Raw genomic sequence first — 27,580 nt, forward strand, 5'->3', positions numbered from 1 at the left:
GTCGTCTGAAACAATAATGTAAGTCACGCTGAAAGCCTTCAAACAAGGATAAAAATTGTCCTTCAAGAATTTGGGGTGAACTTTTCAAAAGCACCTATAAATTCGACTATGTCTACACTGCCACTTATGTCAGCAAAATGTACGCCTCTCAGGGGTGTGAATAATCCACCCCCCTGAGTGACATAAATTCCACTGGCATAAGCACTAGTATGCACGGCACTATGTTGGCAGGAGAGCTTCTCCCACCGATATAGCTTCAGCCGCTCATTGGGAGTGGATTAAATTATGTTGACAGGAGAGCTCTCTCCCATTGGCGCAGAGTGACTACATGAGAGACCTTACAGCATCAGTACAGCTGCATCGCCGTAAGTTCCCTAATATAGACACAGCCTTAGGAGCACACTTCCTATATAAAATCAATGGGATAACTGCTCCAAAGTCAGGTGCCTTTGAAAATCCCACCCTTGATCATTTGGTACTGTTGCTTAGCTTATGATTCAGATTCCAGTTCTACAACCTTCTCTCACGAGTACCACTTACACAATCAAGTACTCCCTCTTGAGTTCAGTGGGATTACTCTTTTCAGTAAGCCCTGCTCTGCATGAGTAAGAATTGAAAAATTAGGCCCTGAGTGAGAAAAGGGAGGCGAAAGCACTCACAAAGCAGTGGACTGTAAGAAAATGTCTCACCACTGACAAGTGGGGTAAGAAAAATTTCTCATTTTCATTGTTTCCCCTCAAACTTGTATCTAGTTTCAATTAAACAAATGAAAGTTTTTGCAGGTAAAAGACACTAAAACAAAAAAAAAAGGATACTAAAAAACTGTTATGGTGCAAAATGGAAAAAATATTTGTCTGTGAAACAGACAATTTTCTGCAAAAAACAATAACATTGTCTTGATTTACAAATTCAAATCTATACCCTGCAAACATTGAGGCATATGCTTACCTTCATGCAAGTGACTAGTTCCATTAACTGTAATAGGAGTACATACATGAGTAAAACTAAGCGTATGCTTAAATGTTGCACACTGGGGGCTTGCTCATAGTAAAAATGTTACCAGGTTTTCAGCATAAAGTTGTGTTATAGTGATACAAATGATATTTCATCATGAATCAAATAGGTCAACTCAGTCCTTGCAAAAACAAAATTTTTCCTCTTGTGAACACAAAAGCACCTTTTTTTCCAAATACAGCACACAGTAGTTTCTTGCTTGTTTCCACATTTTCATAATCTCTTAGGCTCCTATGTCCCCAATGCCCAAAGCAGCAGGCCACTGTTGACATTGAGCAGGGAGAGTGCTACAGATCTCTCCGCGGTGGAGCTCTGCCAATATCAACTACTCCCTTCAGAACTTCAGTTCTCCCCCAGGAAGCACCATTAAAAACAAAGCCCTTGCTTGCTGAAAGAAGACCCAAAAATTTCACTGCAGATGTGTATTCCCCACCACAACCAAAAAACACAGTACTATGTACAAGTAGCTCAGTACTCACCACTCACAACCCCCTTTAGACCAAACATACCATTTCTGCAATGTACCTAATGTTCACCAGCTTGGGGAAATTGACCTCTGTGGTCAGTTGCAAGCCTGATTTTCCCTGAAGACAGCCCGGTGGCCTGCTATTGTAGCACCATGAGTAGGAGGAGCTTCATTTAATATGATCATTTATTTGTATTACTGTAGCACCTAGAGGCACAACTGAGATCACGAGCCTATTATGCTAGACAGTGTGCAAACACATATTAGGAGATGGCTCCTATCCTGGTGAGTTATAATTACAATAGACAAGGTAGACAGACAACGAATGCACACAAGGGTGAAGTAATTTGCCCACTGTAGGTCAATGGTAGAGCCAGGAATAGAGCCCAGGCCTCCTAGGTCAGTGCCCTATCCACTTAAACATTTTTCCTCACTTTAACCTTTTACGTGTGATACGGTCAAATCTTTGTCCCAGTGAAGTCAAAAGCAAAGCTTCTCACCATTCAACAGAATATAATATGAAACTCTCTGTCAATAGGGACGTAAACCTCAGGTTTCAGTGCAAACTTAGCAGCATATACAGTAACACAAAATAGTATATATAAACTGGAAGGCAGGTAAAAGTTGGGGGGTGATGTTATGGTTCTGTGGGAACCAACCCTTTGACTTTCCTGATTTGTGTGCATTTAAAATTCTTAGCTACAATCTTCCATTTGGGTATTTTTTAAAATTAAATATAAATATGTTTTATATTTCTATTAAAGTCTACATCTGACCTCCTTTGTTAAGCACTTTGAGATCTACTGCTGGAAAAGGCTATATAAAAGTGCTAGTTATTAGCATTATGAAAGGAGTAATAGTAAATACTAAATAGCTCTTTGTCAATGCTGAATCTTATGCAAATTAGCAGTCAGTAAGACAAGTAGAACCTTGGTCAGATAGGACGTGTGTCAGTTTGAATCTAAGTCTGTGACTAAGAAAGCAAATTATATTTTCCCCAGTTATAGCTGTGTGTCTCTTGCGTATACTGTACAACTATGCTGATCTAGCTAAACTGATACAAACCCCTAATGTAGATAAACTTAAGCAAGTTTAACCTTTGCTTAGAATAACCTTTGAAGTTTACATAGCTAAGTTCCAAATTACACTAAACTGATTTAAGCAAGGGTTAAACTGTTCGATGTGTTTCTATGTTAGGGATTTGGGTTTAATAAGATTGGTTTAAAACCAATGTAGTTACACTGGTGCAAGTTTTCTAATGTTGACCAAGCCAAAGTTTCAAGGTCTGTTCAATCTCTAAACCTTCCATCAACTCTGACCCTTCAGCAGAGCAACCCTTCCACTTCTATTTCTTCCCATCTTGGCCCCATTGCCTATGTTCTGTTTATTTCCCTGGGTTGGCTTTATTGCAGTAAAGTGAAGCACACCACCATGAAAATACAGAAAACACTCAGAAACACATCAGCATCTGTCCTCAAGTTCAAGATTTCCCTTTTCTGATGAAGCCAGACATTGTGCTTCTGTTTAATCTATGTACACCAAGTGGATAGTCCTTAATTTTTCTTTTAGTGCTGTAATGTGACTTTATTGAACATTTATTTAAAACAGTTCCACTAATTAAGTTATTTTAATGAAATAAATGTATAAATATATTGTCTGAACAATGACATACCCATCATTGTGTCTGAGAGCAACCTTTATTGCTTTTTGTATCTGACGTCTGCTTAGCTAAGCTTTTACACTGGAGATTCAGGTAGTGGCCTTTTGGGGCTTTCTTAAAGGCCAGAGCCTATATGAAAAACTCTGAACAAAGAAGCCCCTGAAGCCACGCAGTTTTAAAAGGGTTTACAAAGCCCACTGGGCCTCCTAGCTTATTTTGCAACAAGTCATATCCCATGAAGAAATTCACTTCTGTACAACCCAAAAACAGAGTTAGATTAAAGAAAAAGAAAGAAAAAAAGATGATTCCCTGCTGATCTGCCTGGTCTTTTACTGCCTGTATCCTCTAAAGAAAAGATGTTCTGATGATATATTACCCCAATACATCACTAATTGACAGTGTTGTCATGGTATTGTATCCTTTAAAATATGATGTATGCCAAAAGCAGTAACAGGGGATACATAAGGGGTTCTTTTTATCCTTTAAAAATAATTTCAAAAAGACTTTTAAAAGTATGGTGTTTTGGGTTTTGTTCAGGGAGTCCCACAATACACATACCCCACCCTCCACCCCAAAAATCAAGAAGAGTCCTAAAAGTTTCCCAAAAATGGTAGATTACAAAAAAACAGGACAACATCAGAGAAGTTCTTCATTTAAGCAGGTTTTCAAATAGGATGAAAGTGCTTGAGGAACAGCCACTAAATAAAAATAGTAGTCCAAAAGAAAGTAGCAACAGTTTGTTTTCTAAGCACATGGCCTCCAGACACTGCTGTTTTAGCCCTCTTCAAGTCTGTTAAGTGCTGACCCTGCTTTTTGTTTTCTTGCCTGTGATACAAAAAGAAATAATTATTCACTGAGGCTTGTTGAAACAAAGGGGGTAGCAGTGCTGTGCCAGTTTCCATAGAGGAGCAGTTTAAAAGGGAGGTACAAGGAACATGGCCATTTCAACCTGGACTTTTTGAAGGAGGCAAGAATTTTCAGGGTCTTTTCTCTCTGGCCTTCACCCTGCAGTACCTCCTTCCTCTGCACTTCATAACCTCAGGTCAAACAGGACTGAGCTTTGTGCTGCAGTTATTAGTGTCACATTGAGGCAGTTGCGCTAATCACTGCATGGATAGCTTATCTCGGTGGCTGGCTTTTCAAAGGGCCCGATCCTCATCCAATTGATATAATGAGATCAGAGTCAGGGCCCAAATGAGGTCATGGTCAGAAAAGTGACTATGTAAAAATGACACCTTATTTGACATGTCTTCTCCTTCTCTGCTTCATGACCACATTTTGTGGCTGGGCCACAGCTACTTTTGGGCTAGTTTGTGCAGACCTTACGAGTACTTTCACTGCCGTCAATGAAACCACCAGTACGAGTTAAGAGGCTCAAATCTGGCTCTTTGAAGGAGAAATATTCAGAATGCCTTGTGGTGCTGAGGAGACCCAGGTAATTACGTTTTTATTTGTAAATGTTTCTCTGGAAAGAAAGTTACCGTGTCTAAAAGAAGGAACTAATATTGCACAACCATGTTCTGCCTGAAAAATTCAGTGGTTGAAATCTCAGCCCTGCAGGGCCAGTCTCACTTCTGGAAAGCAAATTCCCTTCTCTTTCACACATGTACAAACAGAGTCTAGAATGTCTAAAGCTTATGAATCTCAATAATCATAATATATTGAGCAGAAGCAATACAAATATATTTTTCATAGACTGTGTTCCCTTTTCCTCCTCCCTACCCCTGGCTCCACTTGCACTGCTGGAAGTAACAAAAATACCTGTTTTTGACGAGTAAATGGAGCTGACATCAGACTGAAGCAACAGCATGAATGAGCTATGCACAACCCATTTGTCATCTTGACAAAGTGACTTTTGGTCACCGGTGGGACACTTTAAAGACATCTGCATGGTTGGCCTTGACCACCAGCAATTCTTACAGCCTATAAGGGGCCCTGTGAGACTGAGAACACAACCTGCTTTAGAACTGGCTCCTGCAGTTATGTCTCTTGATGGTTGTAAAGGCTGTATGATATATCAGGTGTGAATAAGATCTTTGCTAGCTGGTTATATTTACATAGGTATTGACTGCAGATAGCATCTTGTTAGCCCAAATAATAAGCCTCAAATGCCGGGAAAGGGGATTACGCATGGCCAAAAATCCACAGAGCTAGAAACCCAGCCACCAATGATTTCACCGTGTGGAATGGCACAGATTAGTCTGAAGAGCCAGAATTCACACAGCAATACTATTATATAAGCAGAAAGGAAAACGCAGGAAGGAAGGGGAGGAGGAAAAGTCAGTCTGAAATTCAGAGATTCCACAATAATAGTGCACGAGAGACCTTAGTAACTTTAAGATGACATTAAATGGTATGTTAAATGGGGTGTGTAACAATGAGAACCCCTTAGACGTTTTAACATTCAGCCAAAAGAAATGAGGGCCCTAGTCATATAAGAATCACACCCACAAACACACAAGACTAGTGTAAAATCTTGAAAAGATGCTTAAAATCCTTAGAAACAGTGCTATTCAACATCTGGTTCTGGAGTCACACAGAACTTTCATGGAGCGAAGTCCCATCTAGCTCTTCTCAGTATGCCTGAAACTATGCCAATCTCTAAAAAGCTTCCTATGCTGCGTGGACAAAACAGATAGCAGTGATCAGACAGGAGCCAATGGGACACTTCTTCATCCCTCAAAAATGGCTGATTTCCAGTGAGCTTCCCTTTGTTATAGGGTTCCCTTTTTTGACTCTGACATTTGTACATTTCAGCATGTGGGTTGGTTTAACACACCAAGAGATTTGAGGGTGACAAAGAGACCCCTACTTTTATAAACAATAAGATATTGAACATAGCTCTGGCTATTGAACACATCACCCTGTGTAATGAAGAGAAGGTAGAATTTTGGAAATTCTTAATGCTGCTGCCACAGCTAGCATCGGGGTTACAGAGCTCTTTGTTTGGGGATTAGAGACCTTACCACACTTCCATCAAACTATGTACCAGCAACTGTATAGATGGTGCATTAGCACTGTGTCCTAAAACTCCTAATGTTAAAGTTAAACAAACCATACTTTTGCATGTGTACACTAGCTACTTGTTAAATCTCAGCATCATAACGTTTTTCCTTTCCCCATAGATGCCTAATGAGACTAGAGCAAAAGTCTTACCAAAAAAAAAAAAAAAAATCGTACCTGTTACTCTTTCATTATTTTAAAGTAAAATTTTAAAATTTTCCAACATTCTTTCAAAAATTTACTTTAAAAAAATCCTTGTTTCCAGGCTAAACTATTGCAAGCTACATTTGCAGCCCAGAATGATTTTTTTTAGCATGAAAGCATTTACCAGTTCAGATCACTGATCCACCAATTCTTTTAGACTGACTTCAGCAGTAGCCAACATCAGATGTTAAAAAAAAGTGATAAACATGAAAATTAGTTGTGCCTTATAAAGGAAAAAACATTTTCTTTCCCCAGAGGCCATTAAATAATACTCTGAAGTATGTGATTTGATTACCCTTGTCAATGTCTTAGCTTGCACAGCTACATGTTAGGTTAATGGTCCTTTTTAAAATCCATTCCAGCCACAACATTCCATTTTGGTCCTTTTTAAAATCCATTCCAGCCATTTGACATGATGATACCCTCCTGTAGCAGTGAATTCCAAAAGGTACAGCCTGCAGGTGCTTCACTAACTGGTATCATGAAAACACCATCATTACCCTGCCTTCAAGCAATTGTTTATCAATTAATTCGTCTTCTTCTCCACCCCTCCTCAATTATACATAATCACTAGCCATGACTCAGTCAGACTAAAGAAACAAAGCACAAGATCAAGACAATCAAGATCTTTAATTCCTTGTTTTGTAGCTCTCCAGTCACTACTAGACCCTCTCACATAAATAAATAAACAAATACACAAGCAAGCAGAAGAACAGAATAATCAGGCACAGTGTTTGCAGCCTTTGGGCCCTATCCATTTCCCATTACATTTAAGGTCTATAATAGTGAGTATGATCAAATAAAACCAGAAGTTTTAGCCTATGGATTATCAGAAATCCAAATTATCAGGCCATCACTCCCACATTTCATTATTAAGATCCTGATCCTATAAAGTTTTAGTCATGTGCTTCACTTTAAACAACAGTCACAGTACATAAAGCTAAGCATGTGTTTTAAGTCTTTGCAGGATTGGGACCTGAGTACCTAGATACCTTACCAGGTATCATCATTAAAGAATTTAAATTGTACATATTTCAGTGTAGAGGGTCTTAAAAGAGTGGTGTTTCTGTTGTTTTTGACCACTACCTCTCTGGGATGGAAGTGGATAATTTAAAAATAAAGTGTGCAAATAATAATGCAAATATCATCTCTTTTTTTTCTGTTTGTGAATTGTCTGTGAGCAGATTGCAATTTTCTGAAATGTACTCCCTATTGAGAATTACTTGTGAATTTCTTCAGTGAGTAATGCTTGCTCTACAGATTATTTGAAAATAGTTCATGGCTGAGACTGACAAAATTATAGAGGACTCGTTTTGATAGTCTAAATTTTCCAGATTATATTATTGCCTTTATCTTAATAGTAAGGATGTATGTGAATAATGATAAAGGGAAGGTCCTGATGCTAATAATGTTTATGTCAATGGTACTGCTCATATGAGTAAAGTTATTCATTTGAATAAGTATTTGCAACACTGGAACCCAAGACAGTTATAGAGCTTCTGTAAATTCTCAGCTGTCATAATAAAAATGAATATGTGTTGAGTCTGATTTCCCCACATTTTGGGCTGAAAACTCATGAGAACAGGTTATGAGATTTTGACGTCATTAAACTTGGCCTCAACTTGATTCATCCTTGAACCCAAACTCTAAACTAAACTTGAACATTACACAGCTGACCCCATCTCTAGTTTTATTACTGTTGGAACTGGCTGAAAGATAGGGAGGAGCAAAGGGGAGGGAATTGCAAAAAGGTTCCTACTTTTTCCCTCACTTTTTACTGAAATTTATAAATTTCAAGATTTTTCTGGTTTAAACAGAGAGGAAAATTGTCTGAAAATTCCACAGAAAATTCTTCGATCTTTCACCCAAATTTTGACATATTCAGCATTTTCCAGCCAGTTCTAATTGTACATTATTTTGTCAAAAACAAAAACAAAAAACAGAAATTGTGGGGCTTTCAGTTTTTCAACAAAAATCCAAAAACATTTCAAGAAAAACTTCAGCAAAAACCAAACCTTTTTTCATTTTCATCAACATTTTTCACTGTAACAAAACACATTTCCAACTCCAATATTAATTAACAGCATGATCAATCTGCTTGGCCAATTACAGGAGCAAAACGCTGTGGTATCTTCTTCTAAAAAAAAGTCTAAAATAGAAGAACATAAGAAATGACAACCTCAGACCGGGAGAGCATAGGGAATGGACAAAGAACTGTGGGTAACAACAAATAAAGAAAAGGAATATTGTAAAATGTGCATGAAGACGTTTTAAAATTTAAAAATAAGGTATAAGGAGAGAGAAATGCATAGCACTAGCATAGGGTTCAGCTTTGGAATGCTAGCTAGAACAGGTGGTTTTTAGGGAGAGATTTGAATAGGATTGCCAAGTGTCCGGTTTTATACCAGAAAGTCTGGTCAAAAAGGGGGACCCAACAGTGTCTGGTCAGCACTACTGACCGGACACCAAAAGTCCAGTTACCTGAGTAACCGTCTGCAGTCGGCTTCCATTCTGCCATAGGGAAGGCAGGACAAGCAGCTGCTGCTGGAGCTGGAGGAGCACTCAGGACCTGCGTGGCTCTGGCGGACAGAAGTACCGGCAGCCAACATCCAGGAGGAGGGATCCTGAAGCCTGTGGCATTTGAGGAGTGGGGCCAGTGGCCAGACTCATGACCTGAGTCCCCTTCTCAGCCTCTTTTGTGCCCTGTCCCGGAGTTCTGCCCTCACATCCTGCCCTAGTCACCCCTCCACCTCCAGAGCATGGCTCTCCCTCCCCATTCTACCCCAGTCACCCCTGGAGTGCGGTTCTCCCTGCCCCGTTCTGCCCCAGTCACCCCTCCCCTCTGGAGTGTGGCTCGCCCTCGAACCTCCTGCCCACATCACCCCTCCACCTCTAGAGCCCTGCTCAGCTGATGGCAGGAGGGAAGTGGAGAGAGCAGCAAGTGACGGGGGGCAGGAGAAGATGAGTGGTGGTGGGGCCTTATGGGGAAAGAGGTGGAGCAGGGGGAGGGAAGGTTCTGGCTCTCAGTGTCTGGTTTTCACAAATTAGAAAGTTGGCCACCCTGGATTGGAAGACTGAGAGTAAAGATGTGTTGCACACTGAAAGAAGGACACTGTTCCAGACACAGAGGATCAAACTAACTAAGAAACAAACAAACACACACACACACACAAGATATGACTGGGAGAAAGAGACAAAATGAATATGAAAGCTAGAAGAGTTAGCACAGCATAGGTCATGAGTCAAGGAGTAGGGCAATATAAGGGAAGAGATGTAGGCTGCACTTTGAAAGTGAGGACAATGAGTTTGAGCTTGATACAGAGAGGTTCAGGGAGTCAGTGAAGGTGAAGGGCCAGAGCAGGTTAAAAGGAACATTATTTTAGCTGCAGCCTGCCAGATAGAAGGAAAAGTCAGGAAGCATGAGAGGCAGCAGTTATAAATGTAATGAGGTACAAGATGATTGCATACAAGTACAATACGTTTTTAATACCCTACTGTTTAGTAATGCAAGTAAAGATTTTTACACAATATAATTTGTATTGTCATGACATTATTTGACTATGAGCTTAATGTAAAAAACAAACAACCGCCCACAAGCACTAGGTTTCCATTTCACTTGATTTTTGTTTAAATTAACTTTTTTCTTCCCTCAAAAATTTCTATTTAAACATGATGGGAAACTAAAAACAGTTATAAAAATATTTTTCCCCCACCGTATGGCAGCACAAAACTGAACACCAGAAACACTGATACTGTGAGTCATTACGTTACAGGACCACACTTTTAAAAAGACTTTTAACAACTCAATGGAAGAAACTTGAAAGCCTATCAAATCCATGTACAGATACTTGTATGCCTTTAAAACTCCATTTTGATATTGGACCAGCTTTTTAATAATGTTGTTCTTATTGGCAATTAAAAAAAAGTGCCTTAACATAGACTGATCCATTTTGTACTTTCCACAGAAACGTTCCAAAGACACTTGCAACTTATATTACATTTTTCCATTTAGTTTATGGCATTTCTGTGCCCCTCACAATTTATTGAACGTATTATTTATTCATTTTAATTATGATCTTTTGTACTCAAGTTTTCAGAGCCTTTACTTATGCGACAGCAAAGCTTTTTCCCATAATTGTTATACTGAATCTTCGACGTACGTGCTGCGTTTCTATTGTCAGCTTCTGTCCAGTAGGACTGTGCCAAGATCTGTAACCAATCCAGCACTGTGTGTTTGGCTCAGTGCAGCAAATTCATTGTTAGTGATGTGCAAGTAGTGAATTATTCACTATCCCAAATAGTCCAAGGATAACGTGAAATAGCTACTTCAAGCCTCACGTATCTGTTATTGCAGATTTATGGCACAGTTTAAACACGTTGTGTCACTCATGATGCATTACATCCTGTTGCAACAAATCACAAAAGTGAATGTCATGATGCAGAATAATAAACTGAAATGTAAAGGCAAACACATCTTTGTGGGGAGTGCAATCTCACCAGGCAGTGCAAAGCAATGAGTCAATCTGAAATGGATCCGACTGATGAGAGCAGGGCAAATGGGAAATTCACCACAATTCACCTAGTACTTGAATTTTTTTCAAGACACGTGGCAAGACTCAGTGTCACTCTCACTGCAGGGAGAAATGTGATTATTGGAAGCAACTTAAAATTTGTGAGGCACAGAGATAACAAAAATCAAAACCTCGCTCCATCAAGTAACATATAACAAATAACGATAATTAACCATTTACAGTTTTATAGTGCCTTTCATCAGGGAGGATTCCAAAGCACTTTATAAACTTAAACTGATATTACAGACCAAATACTAGCTGACAACAGAAAATAGGTCTGATCCCGCAAAGGACTATGTCACAAAAGCAGTATAATTTATGACTCTACACTGGCTATGAACAGGTCTGGCTGCATAATATATTCTCACTCAGAACCAAAATAAATTACATGTGAGGTTGTATGCAGGCAGCGTGGCTTGGTTAGGGTACCCATATCTGTATGTGGTAGTACATATACATCACACCTCTCCTCAACTCCATTTGGGGAAGTCCCAAGGAGCAGACTTCTCCATATATTTTCAGGAGAGCCGGAACTAGATGGGCCACATTGTGTCGTGTGTTTCTAAAGAGTGCTGGTTTGGTTTGTGTGCTGTTTTTCTGGCCTATGCACCCAGGTAAGCCAGAATCTAGCCTTATGCTGACTTACTGTATATGGTAGCAGAATTATAGTAGAGTCTATGAGCTAACTGCTAACTCATCCCTTTGCAGAGTCTACTAAACCAAATTGTTTCTACAGCATGTAATTAACCTTAGTTTATGATTTCAGTAAATCCTCGCTCCCACCAATATCTTTATATACACACACTGGCCTCCAACGTCTCTGGCAAAAAAATACACAGACACTCAGCTGCACCAGACACCATTTTTCTATTTAGGAAACAGAATGTATATTTGCCTTTTTTTTTTTAAATTGGATAAAAACTAATAAAACCCAGCATTATGTAGGGGCAAGTTTGCGCTGGAGGAAGAGCCTTTCAAATACTGATCAAAACAACATTCTCTCACTATGAGTCTATGAGAGTTACTATTAAACCACTGTGACTGAGGCGCTTTTGTTTCTTTGGGTGGTGTTGTTTTTGTAAGGTAATAAAGTAATAAAGGGAGAGGATCATTCAAACTGACAAAAGATGCTCTTTCGGTAGGTTCTTTAGATGAAACTATTGAAATTATATTAAATAAAATAGGTATGAAATAATTGTTTGATGATTTTTTTAATATACACTTTTCCACTAAAATTCATCTGGGCTACATTATAGCTTGACACAATAAAAATTGAATCCTGATGTACTAAAACACTGCCATCTTCATCAAACATGTGCTGAACATTTGCTCTCCTGCTGGCCATCCACTCTCAGATATGGATTTGTGCAATAGAAACCAACTGGGATACTTACAGGTAAAGAATCCCGAAATCCAGGTAGGATAACTTTCTTGCTTTTTTCTTGGGTGGGTTATTTTTGTTTGGTTTAATTTAATATGTGGATCAAAAACATGCTGAGTTAGGTGGAATACTGGTTCTTATAACACTGAATTTAACATAATTTTTATCAGCAAAGGTCAAATTCTTATACTGCATATTTGGAGTTAAAAGCCGAAATAAAACTCATGCCAAGCAAAGCTCTGATTTCTAGTTTCCTGAGATCCTGCCTCAAAGCTTTTCTCAGATTTCCATCACTGGGTTAGACCTTCTGGCTCACATTTGTTTCCTTCTCTTCTGGATTTAGGTGATAAAAGGTTGAGAAGTACAATTACCACTCCTCAGGTGTAGCTGGCAGGTTTAAGGCAGGGAGCAGAGTGGGGGGAAGAAATGGAACTGGTTTAGATGTGGTTCGTCAAGGTTACCACTGGCTTTTATCAGCTGTTATTTCATATGTGACATACACATTTTTCTTACGGATCCTGGGGAAAAAATACTCCACCCCCACACTAAAACCCTAGTATTCTTGATAGCATAAGAACCATTTTTGCTGTAGGTCTAATACATGAGAGATAAGCTCCTGCAACCATCAGGCAATCTTTCAGAGTAGCAGCCGTGTTAGTCTGTATCCACAAAAAGAAAAGGAGTACTTGTGGCACCCTAGAGACTAACAAATTTATCATTACCTGTCTAGGGTTTAGCCACCCAGTTCATTGTAATTAAGAACAACAGGCACTTCTCACCTATCCCTTTGAACTAGTATGCTAATTTTTTTTTCACTTTAAAATTACATCCATCTGACTCCAGCCAACGAATAAGGTTATTCTTGGATCCCTCCTTGCTTCTGGCAAAGTGTTTGGGTTTATGCAGACGATGATGAATGAGAATGAAATTACACGGCTCTCTTCACCACCACAAACATCCATCATCATCCTCATCATCACCACCACCACCACTGCTGCCATGAGCTCATCTCACCTTTGAAAAATTCAGAGCTCAAAAGTTTAATTCAGGATAAATTGATTCCGTTGGACTTTAAGTTTTTGCACTATAATTATATGCAGGCTCTCCTCTCACCTATTTCTGCCAGACTGTAGCATTTTTATGTCTTTTCCAAGCTTATGTTGAAGTGTATATATATATATATTTAAAGAAAATACTATGATATCAGATGTGAGCCTATTTTCAGCTTTAGACCACTTTCAGCCAAAACTCTGGACCAACAAAAACTGAGTTAAACTTGCCCATTTACTTTACTTATAACATAGTTTAACTTGAAATATTCCATGCACATTTTATATACAGACCATTCATATTAGCAAATTCTAATCTAAGCTTCCCTTTACATTCAGTAATAGTACTCGGTTTTTCACTTTCCTTTTAAAATCTTGAGTCTAAAGTACATATCTGAACTCTGAAAAACTCAAACCAGTATCCTACATGATAGGTCTTCATATTTATGTAACTTCTCACTAGCCCAGGTTTCACCTCTGTGCCTGAGTAGCCTCAATACTATAGTTCTGTCCATTGAATCAAAGTTACAAGGTCGTACTACCTGGCATGATCAAGTCCTTTAGTCTATGGGTATTTTTGGTTTGGTGATTTTTTTTCAGATTAATAAACCTGATTTCCACAGATCTGTGAAGATATTTTTAGAATGGAATTTCTGCAGCTTGTATTTTACATTTGATATTATAGCTATAATCCCCTAAAGTCTTAAAGAATTTAATGGCAGGCAAAAACAAATGACCCCCTTGAACTGAATCAATACTTTGCTGGTATACATATGAATATCATCAAATATATCTTTACCCATCATATCGCATTAAACTCATACATGTTCTTTAAAGCCTGGACTTCTTCTAGTCAACCATAGAGTCCACAAAGTTTCACAGCTTTTGTTTTCAGAAAGAGCAATATTTTGGACATTTTAATTTTCAAGCATTAAGTTAGTACAAACTGATTTTGTAGCCAAATTCATTAATAAGTACCATCTTTCTTTTTTTTTTTCTTTCTTTTTTTTTTTTTTTGGTATAATTCAGTAGAACATACAGTATCATCTAGGGACACTTGGCTTCTTGTGTAAAATGTGAGTAATCATTTTTCCTGTAGATTTTCAATTTACAGTGACGATATTTTTTCTACTGTTGTTTCTCAGAAGGTTGGTTTACTTCATCTTTGTTACTACTAACTTCTGATATAGACAGTCACCTTCACCTGTTTATCATTTCTTAGTGTTAGGAACAGTCCACTGCACTGTTTTGACACAGAAGTCCAGATCCCATTACATTTTCCAGTTACTGCCGAAGCCGCCATATACAAGAAAGCAGAGGTAACTATTTTTAGTTACCTTCAGCCTGCTTTGCACCACTCCAATGGCACAAACCAGACAGCAAGCAAGACAGCTTCCTTGGGATTTGGAATTTTCCTGACATACATGTATTCCCCAGGAGGCACAGGGCCCCAGATGTAGGGTGAGTTGCTAGTACAAAGGGGAAGTCAGAGCACCTCTGAACTTCAGTTATCCCAACACATGGAATTGCACTTTAAGGATGTTGCCAGCCGAACGTAAGTTAAAGCTTTCAAAATCCAGAAGTCACACAGCTGGCATAAAGCCATCTTTTGCCCACCCAGAACTTAAAAGTGATCTCAGTCAGCAGACCCCAAAATGTCCTACTAACGGTGTAATTTGTCCTTCATTCTGGTGAGAAAATAAATGTTTGTTTGCTAATACTGCCACTATACTCTCCATATCAGCTCACAAAGGGAAGTCTTGTGGATGGAAAAAGATGGTCTTGTGGTTAAATCACTGGAGTGGGCACTAGGAAACCTGGCCTCGATTCCCTCTTCTGCCCCAGACCTCTTGTGAGACTTTTGTACTTTACATTTCTTGTCTGCAAAACTGAGGCTATTAGTGCAGAGGCTAAATTCATTAATATTAGTAAAGATCTTTGAGATTATTAAATGGGAGACATTATAGAAATGCATAGTATTTTTGTGTAAGAACTCATATTGAAACTAGTGTTTTATAGTCACTTATAATGCCATAGTTTTGCTTCTTTACAGATTAGTTGCCTGATCCTGTAAACACTTAATACTAATGAGTAGTTCCATCCTGTCACAAAAGCAAAAGAGTAATTTATCAGATTTCACTTAGTGGAAAGATATAAAATCTTTTAGTTCATGTACTGCCTGAGAGAAACTGTTCTTTAGGCCAGGGGTTCTCAACCTTTTCCTTTCTGAGGCCCCCCTGATCATGCTATAAAAACTCCATGGCCCACCTGTGCCACAATAACTGGTTTTCTGCATATAAAAGCCAGGGCCAGCATTAAGGGGTAGCATGCAGGGCAATTGCCCAGGACCTCAGGCCACAGGGGGCACTGTGAAGCTAAGTTGCTCAGGGCCCCAGACTTCAGCCCTATGCAGTGGGACTTAGGCTTTCTGCCCTGGGCCCCAGCAAGCCTAACACTGGTCCTGGCTTGGTGGACCCCCATGAAATTTGCTTGCGGCCACCCAGGGGTCCCTGGACCCCAGTTGAGAACCACTGCTTTAGACCAGTTTGAGTCAAAATTCTTCCAGTATTTTTTGCAATGCTCATCCACTTTGTTTTCATGCTATGTTAATCCATGTTTTCTAAAAGTGCATCGACTTAGTTAATGTTACAAACTATAAAGAGGTTTAAAAATATAAATATTTTTCCCTGATGTGTTACTTTTAGTCTGACATTGAACTTCTTCATAAATTGTTTCTTCACTGCTACTAACTCCTTTCTGTTAGTTAGAGCTGTGTGGCAGATATTTGGGAAACATAAAATCTTGGACGCATTATAAAATCCATCTTCATGTATTTTTTGTTTCTCCTTTTATTTCTTTCATCTCCATGCCTCTCTTTTTTCCCCCCTTTGTCATTGATATCTAAAAAGTTATCATTGGGCCTGATCCAAAATCCATCAATATCAATAGAAAGCCTCTAATTGACTTCATTAGGTTTGCTCAACTAAAAAGCATCCAAAATGTTTAACTGTGACACTGAAATCCAGTGCAAGAACAGGGGATATTTCCTCAGGAAAGGATTACAAAGTAGTGTAATTGTTAACGACTATGGCAGCTGAATTCCCAGCACAAACGGCAGTGACATCCTCAGAATGACACTTTTTATAAAAGTATCATGTGTGTTCGCATTGTCTTCTTATTACAATCAGTCTAGTCAGGAGTGCCTGAAAATATACTGTGTTGTACTTTCAAAACTAAAGTTTTGGACTTTAAATCATCTGCATTTTTTTGCTTTACTAACTTGTTGCATCCCTCATTTTGGCCCATTTTTTCAGCAGTCAGTATCTGTGGAGGTTGAAAGCAATAGCACCCCCAAACTCCACATTTCAACCTCTTTGCTCTGCTCATAGGTATTGGCTATGCAGAAATCTTTTGTGCTAGAGCACATGTGACTTTGTGAAAATAATTCTCACCATGTATGCACATGATGAATGTAGTAATCAGTGAGTCTCACAATGTCATATTAAAGTCATTTATGAGTTTAAAGTCAAAATGATGATTCCAAGATAGCGAACTGGAATATTTTCTAGTTAGCTCAGCACTGAGATAACCTTGCATTGCATAAAGGCAACAAATACCCAAGATTTGATTATACAATGTATTCCTTTCTTTGTACAGTTACTTTTAGTACAGCCCTTAGTGTTCTTATTACCTGAAATCCAAACTTACCAGGCAAATGCACATTATGCAAGGATTGTCTGTGATAAATGGTATCTGTAGAACCTCCCCTTCATTTTCACATTTTGCAACAGATCCTGAGATAGAAATCAAAATAAAAAATATGTTTTCAAATTTTAATTCACTGGCTCTCTTCAGTATCCAGATTCCTAATTCTGTTTTAAACTCCTGTACAGCTCCTAGCCTTCAGTATTAAATCTCACCTGCTCTAAATAACCAAGAATACCAGAAACAAATGCACAGAAACTATTCAGTTTCAAAGGGGCAGTTTCTATAAGATCCTGATGAGAGCTGACTAGCCTTTTTATTCTGTACAAAATCTAGACTTTCCTACTGTGCCCCATTTACAGCAGAGATGTTTTTTCTCCTCTCAGATGACCGATGCAATAATGAATATTTCATTAATAATAGGATACTTCTGTAAATGACCTGATCCAAAGCTTATTGAAATCAGTGGAAATAACTCCATCTACTTCAGTGGGCTTTGGGTCAGGCCCTTAGTACAGTACCAACAACTCAACACAGCACCTTTTTCTGACCCATGAAGAACAGACTGCCATCAGAGTCGATTTACAAAAGGAGTCAAATTAGAGATATGGTCTCTACCCCGATTTGTCCTGTATTATCTCATGTTGGAATCACTTTTTGAAACCTAATACGTCTTGCTTGTTTTACTCGAAATTGACTCAACATTTTCCTTTATGCACCAGGTGTCAGTAAAGTATGTCCTTCAAGGGGGGGGGGGGGGAGGAAAGCAGCAGGTAGGTCTTCACCTGCCTGAATACATGTAATTATATCCTACTATCATGAACCTTTTCTTCCGAACTGCATTTTTAAAACAAATGAACGTAAGGCAAATCTAGTACGTTCAACAAACAATGCACTACATAATACAACAAACAAAGCAACGGCACTCATTTATTATTAGGATTTGTCATTACTCCAAGAGCCCTGGGAGGTGGGAATCTGGTTTGATCTCAAAGAGCTTCTGGGCTTGAGCAGGTCAAGGTTGCCCATCGTCATTAGTAAAATCCTTTGTAAATGGGCACCGCTTCTCTTGCGGCTCTACCTGCACCAAGCGTCCCCCCGGGATGCAGAGCGGAGCCCGTCCCAGGGATCATGCATCTGCTAGGCGCAGAACCCCGGCGCGTTTCCCCAGCCCCTGCTAGCCGGGCGTGAATCGCTTTTGCTTTGCCCTGGCGGGGCAAGGCGAAGAGCCGCTCTCCGCCCGCCTCACCCTGCCCCTGCCTGTGGGCGGCGGGACCGGAGCGGGGCGAGTCTCCCCCTTACCTGTCAGGAAGGAGGAAGCCAGAGACATCTGGACCCACAGGGGGCTGAGCAGGAGCCAGGCGGCGAAGGGGGCGGCGGGGGAGCGGAGCAGCGGAGCCGGAGCCCTGCCGCTGGGGAGCCAGAGCATCGTCCCCTGGAGCCGAGCCCGGGCTGCGGCGGCGAGAGGGGCTCCCGGCGGGTGAGGAGCCGGGGAGGGAGGGGAGCCGGGCCGGGGATGCCGCGAGGGAGGAGGGGTCCTGCTGCCGCCGCCGCCGCTGCTGCTGCTGCGGCTCTGAGTCTCCCCAGGGCGGCGCGGCGTTTCCCCGCCCGAGTGGGCTGTGCAGGGCGCCGCCGGGCTGGGCAGGGGGCGCGGATCCCGGCTCGCGCGCTGACAGGGCGAGTGGCTGGGCAGCCCGCGCTGCCAGGGAGCTGCCGCCGCCCCCTCCTGCCCCCGGCCCCAGCCCGCCGGCCACCTCCCCCGCCTCCGCCTGCCCCGGGCCCCCAGAGCGCCGGGGGCGGGAGAGGCAGAGCCCGGCTCCGCAGGGGACACTGCCCCGCCGGGGGCTCGGGCACCTGGGGGTCAGTGTCCGTCCTCTCGGCTCTGCCTGCACGGGGCTGGGGAAGCAGCTATCAGCGCCTGCCCCGCTCAGCCCTGGCACCCGCACCCCTCCTCCCGCACCTCTCCACTTCCCCCCTCCCCCTCCTCCCGCACCTCTCCACTTCCCCCGTCCCCCTCCTCACACACCTCTCCACTTCCCCCCTCCCCACACACCTCTCCACTTCTCCCCTTCCCCCGTCCCCCTCCTCACACACCTCTCCACTTCCCCCCTCCTCCCGCACCTCTCCACTTCCCCCTTCCCCTCCTCCCGCACCTCTCCACTTCTCCCCTTCCCCCGTCCCCCTCCTCACACACCTCTCCACTTCCCCCTCCCCTCCTTCCGCACCTCTCCACTTCCCCCTTCCCCCTCTTCCCGCACCTCTCCACTTCCCCCTTCCCCCTCTTCCCGCACCTCTCCACTTCTCCCCTTCCCCCGTCCCCCTCCTCACACACCTCTCCACTTCCCCCTTCCCCTCCTCCCGCACCTCTCCACTTCTCCCCTTCCCCCGTCCCCCTCCTCACACACCTCTCCACTTCTCCCCTTCCCCGTCCCCCTCCTCCCGCACCTCTCCACTTCCCCCTCCCCTCCTTCCGCACCTCTCCACTTCTCCCCTTCTCCCGTCCCCCTCCTCCCACACCTCTCCACTTCTCCCCTGCCCTGTCCCCCTCCTCCCGCACCTCTCCACTTCCCCCTTCCCCCTCTTCCCGCACATCTCCACTCCCCCCTTCCTCCTCTTCCCGCACCTCTCCACTTCTCCCCTTCCCCCGTCCCCCTCCTCCCACACCTCTACACTTCTCCCCTTCCCCTCCTCCCGCACCTCTCCACTCCCCCTTCCCCCTCTTCCCGCACCTCTCCACTTCTCCCCTCTCCAGTCCCCCTTCGCCCGCACCTCTCCTCCCGCAACCCTCCTGACACCCCTTCTCCTCTTCCACCCTCCTCTGCCAGCATATCACACCCCGCTTCTCTGCCAGTATAGACTCCCCCTTCCCCCAAGCACCCCCACACCTGCTCCTCTGCCTGAACCCTCTTTACTAGATCCCCATCCCTTTCCGGGTACAAGGGTTGAAGGTTATTCCCTATGCCTTCCATGTGCATTTGGAGCACTAAAGATGGGGTGGGGGGCGAGATTTATACTAAAGTGAAATAAAAATAGGAGAAACGGTTTGATCCCCACTGCAAGTGTAAACGGGGATTGCTGTGGTGAAGGAGGAGGTCACGTTTGGTTCTGTCAGTTTGATTCATCCTCAGCCCCTTCTTCCTAGTCTGGTTCGGCTGGGTTTGGGTTTGTAGGGGTGGGTTTGCTTGCTCTCAGTGAGCAGAAGGCAAGAGATCTGGGAAGAGAGGGGCTGACTTCTTAAATTCCACAATAGTCATTTATTTACTCGGTCTCTCAAGGGAAAAGCTACTCCACGCAGCTGCTCCAACCCGGAGAGATTTAGCACATCAGCAGCCGAGAGGGGACACGAGAGAGAGGACAAGAGAGGGAATATTCATTCACACCCCAGTCTACCCATTGGGATCCTCCCACTGTACTCCCCGCTGCCTGCGCTGCCCCCCTCTCTCATTACAGACGCAACAAAACCTGACACAGCCCAATTTCTAACCATCCCCCCACAGCCAGGAGGGCTGGAACTGCACCTTTGCAAACCCAGTCGGTCCTTTCTGGAGGAAGGCAGCATTAACACACATACTTTTGCGAAATGTTTCACTCTGTCCTTCCTTGACGACGATTATTTTTAAAAGAAAGCTGGGCTTCTGATGAGGGCTTTGGCCCTGGTTTGCCGATCATACCTTGTGTACTCATTTACACCAAATTAAGAGGGGGGTAAAATACTGTTGTTTTGACTGAGCAGCGTTTAACACTCACTTTGCCTGGGTGTGAGTTACCCTACAAGGGGCAGGGCAATGGCAGATCAGGTAGGTAGGTTCTGATGATAATTTCTCCTTTCCTAAAACTGACCATGTGCTTTGAGTTCACTCCATGGCCATTCTTAATCTTCTGAGCTATTCCTTAACATTTTCCATTGCTATTATTAGCATAACCTCGGATGAAGTATACACATTCACACAGTATAATATAAACGTATACATACATGTAGTTTGTGTAATACATAGTTTTCTTCCAGGAAGAATCTTGCAACCTATCTCACAAATGATTCTCATCCAACTGCGATGTTTCATTCATGGAAAGGAAACCTCTTAAACTCGTTTGATGACACTTTGAAAAAGATCCTTCGGCTTGATATACCTTTTCCTTTCCTTTCCCGTCTCTCTTTTTTCCCTCTCAAATGGTTCTGAGTTTCAATGTCATTACGCAAAAGGGGGATTAGAGTAGCAGCAAATCAGATGCATGACCACACGCTGTGTGGATAGAAAGACTTTTTGTTACCCAGTAAAATACACGGTTATCAGATTTTCATGCTTGTTTTAAAAAAAGCAAGAACAATTACTATGGAAGCATGCATCTTTGTTATAAAATGTAGGACAATCTGAAATTATTCATAGCATAGGATTTATTCCCCACATCCAGAGAAATATTCTCTTTTCCTTTCACTTTGGAAGTCATGTCAGAATCTACAACTGCAGAAGATGGGGACTGTCTAAAAATGTTATTGGTAATCTTACAATGGTCACTATCAAAAACCCCACTGTATTCAACAAATAAATATTACTTAAACCCATATCATCTACCCTTAGTCTGAATCAGATTCACCCTCAAGAACTATTTAGATGGATATACTAATCTAGGTGCCGTTATGGGAAAACCCAATGACAGGGGTTTTTTTAAGGTACTCTTTTTCCTTTCCTAAAACTTAAATGGCCATAATAATATTTAAAGATTACTCTATATTATGTAACAAAAGTGATCTTTATGTAAATTTAGTGTATGCAATGCATGTAAGATATTTCTTGGAAATAGCTGTTTAGTAGTTCACAGAAGTTTAACTGCAGATCTCTGTCGATGCAGCTCTAGAACCACTCTAGAAGATGTTTTCATCAGTCTGAATGTTTTTCCATTGGACAGATATACAGAAGCTTTTGACAAACCTGCCTTTGCTTTCTATTCATAATCAGCCCCTACCATTCCACTGCTCCCATTCTAGTACAAGAACAATATTTTTAAAGCAGCAGCATGGTAGAAAGTTTATTAAAATATCTTATAGCATATGTACTCCTGATAACTTCTTGAGTGACAGCTACTACTGGCAATTACTTATGTATCTGGGTATAAGTAAGATGGGTCTTGTCTTCCTTACAGCCTAAACATTCACTGAAAATTAATACTTTCTGGTGTGAGAAATGAATAAAAAGAGTAATTAAAGCACCTCTACCTTCAGGTTGCATAGAAACATCAGTGATATTCAAGTAACAGTGAAGAATTTGAGAAAATGTTCTCTCATTTCATAAAATTTTGCTGTCGATAGGTAGTAACGGTAGATGAGGAAGCACACTTACCTCACAACTTAACTCATTCTGTTAAACAGAGCAAGTCCATCTCTGCCTCCTTAAAATAAAGCATATAACATCATATATTTGAAGGAGAGCAGTAATGAAGTAAAAGAAATGAACTGGTTGCACAGAATTACCTTCTTTGGCCAAAAATATTTGATCCTAGGTGCTACAGTAATATAAACAAACAATACAATAATAATTATTAATAATCCTTCCTGAAGATCTTTCAGCACATTAGTTAGGCCTAAATGCACCTCTCTGGTGAAACAACCTCTGAAACAAGAAAAGGTTGTATAGGAACTCTATGCGGTTCACCCTGCTGAATTCACAGTCCTGATTGATGCTCTCCTTAGACTGTTGCATTTGAGGTTTGCACAAAGTGTGCAGGGTGGTGGATTTCCAACTCTTCAGAGGCAGAGGATCTATGAGGAAGTGAAGCTGTAACCCTACAGATACCAACACATCTACACTACTTCCTGAGAGCCTCCTGATAGCATGGTTTTTTGAGAAGTCATGCTGCTATTGACTCACTTGATGAACAAGTGCCTACATCCTCTTTAAGTTGTGAGGAATGGAAATAAATGCCGCTAGAAGTAGCATCAGTTGCCAGCTTTCCCAGGGATATTTCCAAAGGTGCCAGATGCTAGCATGCCATGCAGAGTGGCTGCTCTTGGGTTTAAGGTTCAGCCCAACATGGGAGAGGACTATGCCATATTAGTGACACTTCCCCTGTCTTCCTCCTTTCCGTGGTACAGAGTCACATCTTTTCCCCCCACTTATTACCTCATCAGAGGCAAACATCTTGCCCTTTTTACTCCTATTTTGGTATTATAATACATTACATAACATTTCAAATGCTACTGTCATTTTTATTAGTTTTTGAAGATGCATGCGTGTGAGAACAGAATTTCATGTTTCTTAGTAACATTCAGGAAGTGATACCTTTTAACAGAATCAAAGCCTGACACTAAAAACCAAATTCTGCTATCAGATGTATCAGATGTATGCACACAGAGTATTCATATGTATCTAATGATGTAACCACTTACTTAATTTGTAGGGGCAGTAACAGAGTCTCACCCTAACAAGAAAACATACATTCAGAAGAACAAATATTTGAAACATGCAGCTTTATGTCTATGGAATGGCCATACAAACTGATGGAATTTTAGGTATTGCCATAATATATACATACATCTATCAACTGAATGTTTCGTGAGTGATGTTTTCCTTATGATCAGTAAATTGTTAATGGTGTTGGTTATTAGATTATGTTAATTCAGCTTCAAAGTTAACACCCATCTAAAAGTGACAGATTATTTCTAAAAGTATTATTAAATTAAAAAATAAAAAGGAAGTTCATACTTTCCTAAGTGTGAATCTGGTTAGTCAGCAGACTCAGAAACAAAATGGCTAGAAATACCTCATTCTTAGATTCTCAAGCATTCTGCAGAATCTTATGGAAAATCTGAATCCCTCAGTATTCATATATTTTTCTTGTGCCCATGGATTTCTGTTGTCCTAGCAAGGCTCTTGTGTAGCGGCACTGTTGACGATCATATAGTGTGCAAGATCTTATATATCAGACATGCAAGTAAAGGAATATCTATCTTCACTGTGTTATTTAAAGGTACCTTATTTATTTTTCAAAATAGTAGTTTTCCAAATAAAGGAGGAAATATATCACCAGGAAAAATCTTTTGTAGAAGGCTATGGATACTGACACAATAGGCTGCTTCAGAGTTCTGTTCCACTGCATTACCATGTATTTACAGTCCTTTAAAAAGCAAATGTGATGATGTACAGAGTAAATGCATATGATGCTTTTACAGGTATTTTAATTACTAACTTTTTATTAAAGATCAACAGAAATTGTTAACCAGACAAGTTATTTGCTTTAATAAGTATTTAAAGAGAGGGTGGTAGATATTTGTTAAGATGTGGATTATTGATTTGTCAGATGCTGTCAAATTCTTATTTAGGAAATTATTAGTAATCTTTAGCCACTAAAATCAAGGCATAGCATTCCAACTTTTTTGGTGATATTTTCATTGTGGTGGTTCATCAACACATGGCAACAATGAGATGTAATAATGAATTGTCATCATGTAAACATTACCCTGCCATGCAAGACATCACCCGTTAGCTATTCTGTGGCTCTCTGTGTGATTCCACCAGAAGGCAAAGTGGTTGTCTAGGTCTTCATGGCTGAGTACTACTAATCTGGGCTATAACCCTGCAAAACTTCCACACGTGCTTAACTTAAAACACATGAATAGTGCATTAATTTCAGTGGGACTACTCATGTACTTCAAGGTAAGTGCATTTGTAAGCATTTGTATGGTCAGGGCCTTACACCATATTTAAGAAGGAGCAGCACTTCTTGCATAACTATTTGTTCTCCAAGACAGAAAGCCTATAAACACAGAGAAAGGCCTAAATATATAACAGGAGTTGAAGATATAGCTCCAACTCCCGTGAAATAATCAGAGAAATAAACTCATATGTGATCCAGTGAATACTCAATGGTTTGCTGAAAACTATGTCAAGACCAAAAATTACACAGAAACTAATCCAATTAAATTAAGTGTGAGTACCAGAAATGAAGATACTACCAACATCTTAGCCCTGAAAGGGCCTTTGCCAATGCCACTATCTTAAATAAATATGAGTAAATAATACCAAATAACTTTTTATCCTGGCATTTTTGAACAAACATCTGGCATTTACACAACATCTAATTCTAAAAATACATAGTGGTGTATTAAAAATCCTTACGAATACTATTCAATGTCCAAGGAATGTATAGGTATATCTCAAAGTTGCATACATGGGTTGATTTAGTTATATTTTACAGGAAACCAAAAAGCAGTTGTTCCCCAAGAGGGATGGGTTACTTGCTAAATTTAATTGTTGAAATCATTACAATTTTTAATTATACAAATGCAAAAAAAATCAAATAAAACCCCCCTCAATATATTAAACTAGAAAAGTGATTTTGATTTAGTCGGGGTAAGGGGGGGTGGGAAACCACGTCAATATGGAGACAATGGATAGTTGTCCTTTTACATCTCTCACTCACAGAGCCCAGAAAACTGGGTATGATAAGAGAAATGCTGATGCAATCTTAACTAGAAGTGCTAGCGGATGCCATTAAATAGGCCGCAGACAAAACAAACAGAATAAGCTGGAGCGTGTTTGTATTTCTTTTTGTTACTTAGCTGCTGTAAATAGTTTGTCTTCCAGGGATAATAAAAGGTGTTTTGTGTAAGTTACATGTGTTTGTGTTAGTTTTACCTTTGAGCATCTGGTGGGTCTGATAACGGGTAAGAGTTAATGAAATAACACACTAAGTGACGTGAATGAGGTGCTTCTTTGTTCCGAAATTGCAGGACAGACTAAAGTCTACATTTTTCCAGATATTAAATGAGCTAACAAATGGCACAGGTGAGGCGCAATCTAGAAACGCTTTCTAGCATGGAAGGTTAAGCTATTTTAGATTATTATGGAAGCTTTGTATAATGACAGCTTCCTCACATGCTTGGAAGTCACCATAGCATAAGAAACAAGGCAAGAAGTTTATTTTAACACAATGTTCTCTCTCTTTCCAGGATGCAACTTCAGCAGCAGCCGCCTTTTGCAACTGCAGAAAGGCAGTAGCTCTTACTCCTGCCAAAGAGAAGTCATATACAGCTTTTAAAAGCCTCAGTAGATCAAGTGACTATTTTTCAGGATATATTAAAGTCAGTTTTCACATCTCTCTTTTCTTCATTCAGTAGCTAGTACTGAAGAGAAGAATTTCTATGGGGTCTTTTTGACTGACAGCTGAAGGTTTAAAAACTCTTTGAGCTGAGCTGATGCCCCAGTAATAAAATACATTGGGTCTGGTTCTCTTCTCATTCATGCCAAGTTTGCACTGGTCTCCTGATTTGCACCCAATTGAGTGGAGGACAAAAAGGCTGATTAATTTTAAGTCATAGAATAAAAAGTTGTGGTTTGCTGATATTAACAGGCAAAGACAAAACCCTGTTGTGTGTTAGAATTGCTGGCAGATGGCAGTGTTGGGAGCCATTGGCTTAGCTCTGTGCAGCCATATGACAGAGCAGACAGGGAGCTGCTTCCACAGTTAACCCGAACCACAGTTCTGTTTGTAACAATGTAATACAAATGTGCCAATGTTTTATTCCTACATGGGTAAAAAAAAATGCTCTCTTGATTTATTTTCAGATTTTCTATTTTTTTTAACTCTTCTGACTTTGAAGGCTAGATGCATTCAGGTTTACTGCCCTTGAAGTAGTATAGTGTATGTAATCTTATGCCAGAAACAAAATAAAGACTGTTACAATCCTCCCTGCCACCCTAATCTTGTTGGCCTTTTGGTTTAGATCAAGTCCTGATATGGCCTATTGAGTGACTGCACTATGCATTTACAGGGGGATGAATAGGTCAATCTAATTGGTTTTTTCCATCTCTAATTGCTGTGCTTTATGCAATACATGAGTGGATCTGGGACTGTGGTAGACAAAACTGGAACTGGAAATTAATAGTTACATACACTAAAGAAAGGAAAATAGCTATATTCAACTCCCTTCTCTACTATTCATCAAAGCCTAGAGCATCCCTTTCTACATAAAAACTTGTGGAAAAGGAAAATGTACTTTAAAAAAGTTGGTGTGGTTTGCCTGAGCTTCTTTTCTGCCACAACATTTCTCAGTCAGGTTGGGATGAAGGGATCACTAACTGTGCTGGAACAGGGCTTGCAATGCCTCTTTAGAATGGAGGTCTTCAGGAGACTTTGGCCCAAACCCTAAATTCTTTCCCAAGGGCAAATCTGTAAATATAGATAAATGGATAAAGAAAAAAGTGAGATTAGTAACACATTAATAGGTTAAACTCAAGAATGACATTTGAGTTATTTGTGACTGATACAAACAATTAACTAACAAGTTTAAGGTTTTATAGACTTTAAAATTGGGTATGTATTTACATGTGGAATGTGCTATTTATTTTATCTTTAAATATAGACTGAATTCTCAAAGAAAGATCTTCAAAGTTCTCTGATTTTTATAAAAGTTTATTTAATGATAAACTTTCTTTAGAAGTGAATTCATATTTTTAATGAAATTAGATTTGAGAATAATAACCTATAAAACTATTTTTCAGTCAGTGTCATAAAGTTCAGTCTGACTTTGTT

At 40.6% G+C, this 27,580-nt stretch overlaps 1 protein-coding gene across 2 annotated transcripts in view; it reads right to left on the bottom strand.

Moving 5' to 3' along the window:
* The window catches only part of BMPER (BMP binding endothelial regulator), a 190,821-nt gene extending 172,339 nt beyond the window's left edge, over positions 1-18,482 (bottom strand). For both annotated transcript variants that reach the window (XM_074943256.1, XM_074943255.1), the window contains exons 1-2: positions 18,356-18,482; positions 17,057-17,142 (exon numbers count right to left, since the gene is read on the bottom strand). In XM_074943256.1, the coding sequence (XP_074799357.1) occupies positions 17,057-17,142; positions 18,356-18,482 (213 nt within the window). The remainder of the gene's footprint in view (positions 1-17,056; positions 17,143-18,355) is intronic.
* Between the last annotated feature and the right edge of the window lie 9,098 nt (positions 18,483-27,580).

Source organism: Natator depressus, chromosome 2 (assembly GCF_965152275.1).
Source record: "Natator depressus isolate rNatDep1 chromosome 2, rNatDep2.hap1, whole genome shotgun sequence".
Classification (NCBI taxonomy): Eukaryota; Metazoa; Chordata; order Testudines; family Cheloniidae; genus Natator; species Natator depressus.